We start from the raw sequence: 4,368 nt of genomic DNA on the forward strand, positions 1-4,368 counted from the left end.
AGCACCCTACCCCTAGTTCGACCATTCTACCCTGTCAAATGTAACAGCAGCCCTGCAGTCATCGAGATTCTGGCTGCACTTGGAGTTGGTTTTGTGTGTGCAAATAAGGTGACGTTTTCTTGCTTTACTATCCCATTCTGATTTATTTGCATGATCTCAGGAGCTGAACTCTGTGTTTTGTCTAACTCCATTCTCCCCTGAACATTTTCCAGGCTGAAGTCTCAATGGTACTCAACCATGATGTCTCCCCCGAGAACATAATCCTGTCTGGTGTTTGCAAACAACAGTCACACATCAAACATGCTGCCAAAAACGGCGTTAACTACCTGGTGTGCGATAACGAGGCTGAGCTCGGAAAAATCTCCCGTGCTCACCCAAATGCCAAGTCAGTTCCCACTTGCTAACAAACATTTATTTGGGATTTTCATACTAAATGTCTTGATCTTCGATTAATGTTCGCTATTCTGTATAATACGATCATCTCTCTTGATAGGCTGCTTTTGCAGTTATGCACCGAGGCTCAGACAGAGGAGGCAAGCATGGTGTTTGGATGCTCGCTGAAGAGTTGTAGGCATCTTTTAGAAGCTGCCAAAGAGCTAAGCGTGGATGTGGTTGGAGTCGTGTAAGTCTTTACACTTTTTAGGGCAAGCATAGCATCTATAATAACCCAGAGTATCATGTGAATCTTGAATCAGGGTCTTTATAATTCTACAGGTTCCAGGTACCAGCATCATGCAAAGACCCTCAAGTGTATGCCCATGCTCTGTCTGATGCCCGCTGTGTGTTTGATATGGGGGTGGGTGGACAAATAAATACTAGAACCCCCTTTTTTTTAATACCGTGTGTTCATTAAATTAATTATTTTTTTAAATATTGGAGTTCATCCTAATCTGTTCTCTTACAGGAGGAGCTTGGGTTTAATATGGAGATTTTGGATATTGGGAGTGGATTCAGTGGCTCTGAGTATCAGTTGAAACAGGTGATTGATATCATACATCTGTTTAAATAGCTGTATTTTCTATCATGATTTAACATCAATTAAGTGCCAATGTACTGATAGTCCTTTTGCTCTCTTGAACAGACCCATGCTGCTATTAGACCTTTGCTAGAGGCCTATTTTCCTGTTATGTCTGGAGTGCGAGTGGTTGCTGAGCCAGGAATCTTTTACGTGTCTTCCTCTTTCACCCTGGTTGTAAATGTCCTTGGCAAGAAACTGGTAGCAAAAGATCTCCATGGTGAGTCTAAAGGTGAGTTCTTTAACAAAGCAACTGACATGATATACTTTGATGGTGGTGAGGACACCATCACTTCCATTGTGCCAGATTACAGACCTACATTAGTATGCAGTCTCAGTGAAAACTCCTTTACAGCAAACTCTAGCTTTATTTCGCCAACATCTTGATTGTGTTTAAAAAGACATGACACCCTACATTGGCTCCTAGTTTGGGAACAGTGTTGTGTCGCATGTTTCCTGTTATGTCCATAGCAACCTTTCACCAGCTTTCTGATCCAATACAACTTCTTTTGTTAAAAACGTTCCCAAACGTTACATATGTACATATTCCAAAAAGGTGTTAATTTTTCTCTATGTCTGGAGATTTTTGGGACACCCTGTAGTTTCTTTAAATAAAGTAGTCATTTCTAATATTTAATAAATTACCCAAGGAGTATGGTAGTTATTAGTGTTGCAGTTTCCCTGCTTCAATATATTAATATAGCTGTGAATTCACATAACAGTCAGCGTTATTAAATAGAAAATTGAAAAGGAGAGAAAGTCAATGCAGAGAATGAGAAATTTGAGCTAATGTATATTCTGTAATACGTAAGCTTAAAATAATTGCCGTCAATGCTTAAATACTACAATTAACAGTAAATAAGGAAAACAGTAGAACAACTATGATGCAAAGCCTCATCTAGAGCTGTTTTAGTTTCTTAAGTATGTTTTTGCTGGTACACCGTGCTTTGTGATTTCAGTAATAAGTGGATTATTAAGTAACTATGGTAGATTGGAGTTCATGCATGTCACAAAGCAGAGGACAAAATTCCCAACTGGTCATTGAATCCAATCAATTAATATTGAAGTATCAGATAATCGATCAAGAATTTGGCCTCATAGCCTGCAAGCTGCTCATCTGTGTCACTTTTAACCCTCAACAGAGCTGACTCCAAGCGCCGAACCGGAATTTTTGTACTATTTGAGCGATGGTGTGTTCGGATCTTTCGTTGGCAAACTGTTGGGAAACATCATTCCATCCCCCATAGTTCACAAGGTAGAGAACCTGACACAAATCTAAATACATGAAAGAGAATTCAAAGTGAGTCAATGTGAGCTGTTTTTTTTATATGCTGGTCATTTGAGCTGTGGATGATTCTTGTTTGCAGATGTCCCTCTTGGCAGACGAGCCGGTGTTCTCCAGTAGTCTGTGGGGGCCGTCATGTGACGCTTTGGACCAGGTGGTAGAGCACTGCTTTCTTCCTGAGCTCTCAGTGGGAGACTGGCTTATCTTTAAAAACATGGGGGCCAGTGGTCATGAGGAGACGGCGGTCATCAGTGACTCAGAAAAACCACCTATGTATTATACCATTTCTGAAAGCTCCTGGTAATTAATAATATTACTATTAAAATGTCTTCCGTGTGTTAAAGATATAAATATTAAGCTTTTTTGTCTGTAGTCTTACCTTGTCTTGTATCCCTCAGTTTTGAGATTCAGGAGGCTGGAATCTCACTAGACAACACCATGAAGAACTTTTCATTGGTCCCGTATGGCTTGTAGAAAACCCTGGCTCCAACCCCTGACCTGGGCATTTGAATGGCCTCTGCAGCGATAAACCATCAGCCAAAAACAGAACAGTTAATGCTTAGCTACTAAGGAAATGTGACGACCAGTGGCATTTGGGATCACAAAATAATTGTTCTTGTCTTAGGTTCTCACAATTTATCGGTCAGACAAACAGAAGAGTCAAAAAGCCTCATATTTAGTAATAACATATGCAACAAAATGGACGACTGTGGAGATGGAATTCTGTCTTTTAAGTTTGTTTATCAAAAAAATCGTTTACATAAGTGTTTAATTAATTTAATTATTTACTGATTACCTGCTGACAGTCTTGTAAATGAGTTGTCTGTTGCACCATTATGCACTTGTGTATATTAAAATCAAATGTGATTTTAATGAGTTATTTTAGAGGATAGAATCAAGTGTGCTGCAGCCCTGTGTGTAGATCAACACAGTGACATTTAGATATTAATTTGTCGTATTAGTGCGTACCCCTCACTGTTAAATATGAGTTTATAGAACTGTGGAGTACGACTAAACTCATTTTGTTCTATTTCCAATACAATGCTTGTGGCACTAATTCCAAGTATTGGTGTGTATTTCGAGCTGTTCCTTGGTTGTGTGCCATGATCAAGTTTGTGACTTCTTCAGAAGACTCATAGTGAGAACGGTATTGTTAGGCACCTGCCCTTTTGTGTAAATACCATAGATATATGTACGTTTTACATTAAAGGAACTTCTGTGACTGGGAAGGTGATCTCAAGCAAGATTACTTAAACCTATGCTCCACGTACTGGCAAAAATTTCTATACATTGATGCGTTTTATTATAAATAACTATTTAAGATTTGGTCATGTCCTTACATTGCATTTGGTACCAAAATCAATCATTTATTCAATTAAAAACATCATTGTGACTTCAGATGTATGTTTTTATTTTTTTATATGAAAGGCCTAAAGTTGATGTAGGTGGTTTATTTTTAAAAACAGAATCATGTTCATCACAGTAAAACTTGGTCATATCTTAAAATGCTATTTACTTTCCCCAAACCATTGTCCATTTTTAAAATGCCCTTATCTCCACAGTGTGAAATGAAATCAGCCTGTTTAAAATGTAAAATATTTTTGTCAACGGAAATAATCATGGACTATGTAATATTGTGTTAAAGTAATGAAACTAACCTTGAAATAATACATTTCCTTGTCTCACATGTTATGTTTCTCTCTCACTCTGTTTTTCTGACTGTTTACTATGGTTTAGAACATAGTTTACTTGTGATTCAATTCACAAATCCAAGCAACATACAGAGATTACAGTATGCTTTTAGCATTTGGGTTTTTTCCCCTCAGCTTTAAAATCCAGGGCCTGCAAAAATCAACCTGTATAATTTTAGCATATCCCTTTGAAAGGTTTTGGTGAATTTTTATATATATATATATATATATATATATATATATATATATATATATATATATATATATACATACATACATACATACATATATATATATATATATATATATATATATGTATATATTATACACACACACACACATTCAGTGTTTTGTAATAAGCGGTTTCTGCTTTTAGT

At 37.2% G+C, this 4,368-nt stretch overlaps 1 protein-coding gene across 2 annotated transcripts in view; it reads left to right on the top strand.

Annotated features, from left to right (window-relative positions):
- azin1b (antizyme inhibitor 1b) overlaps positions 1–3,698 on the top strand; it is a 7,509-nt gene extending 3,811 nt beyond the window's left edge. Inside the window, exons 4-12 of one of the 2 annotated variants that reach the window (XM_027175837.2) lie at positions 1–108; positions 213–385; positions 494–622; positions 715–796; positions 905–979; positions 1,082–1,235; positions 2,158–2,270; positions 2,383–2,600; positions 2,699–3,698. The exon at positions 1–108 is cut by the window's left edge and continues 66 nt beyond it. In XM_027175837.2, the coding sequence (XP_027031638.1) occupies positions 1–108; positions 213–385; positions 494–622; positions 715–796; positions 905–979; positions 1,082–1,235; positions 2,158–2,270; positions 2,383–2,600; positions 2,699–2,774 (1,128 nt within the window). In that variant the 3' untranslated portion in view covers positions 2,775–3,698. Of the gene's footprint in view, positions 109–212; positions 386–493; positions 623–714; positions 797–904; positions 980–1,081; positions 1,248–2,157; positions 2,271–2,382; positions 2,601–2,698 lie in introns of both variants that reach the window. The other variant, XM_027175836.2, reaches the window with a different exon arrangement.
- Positions 3,699–4,368: the final 670 nt, after the last annotated feature.

Source organism: Tachysurus fulvidraco, chromosome 24, assembly GCF_022655615.1.
Source record: "Tachysurus fulvidraco isolate hzauxx_2018 chromosome 24, HZAU_PFXX_2.0, whole genome shotgun sequence".
Classification (NCBI taxonomy): domain Eukaryota; kingdom Metazoa; phylum Chordata; class Actinopteri; order Siluriformes; family Bagridae; genus Tachysurus; species Tachysurus fulvidraco.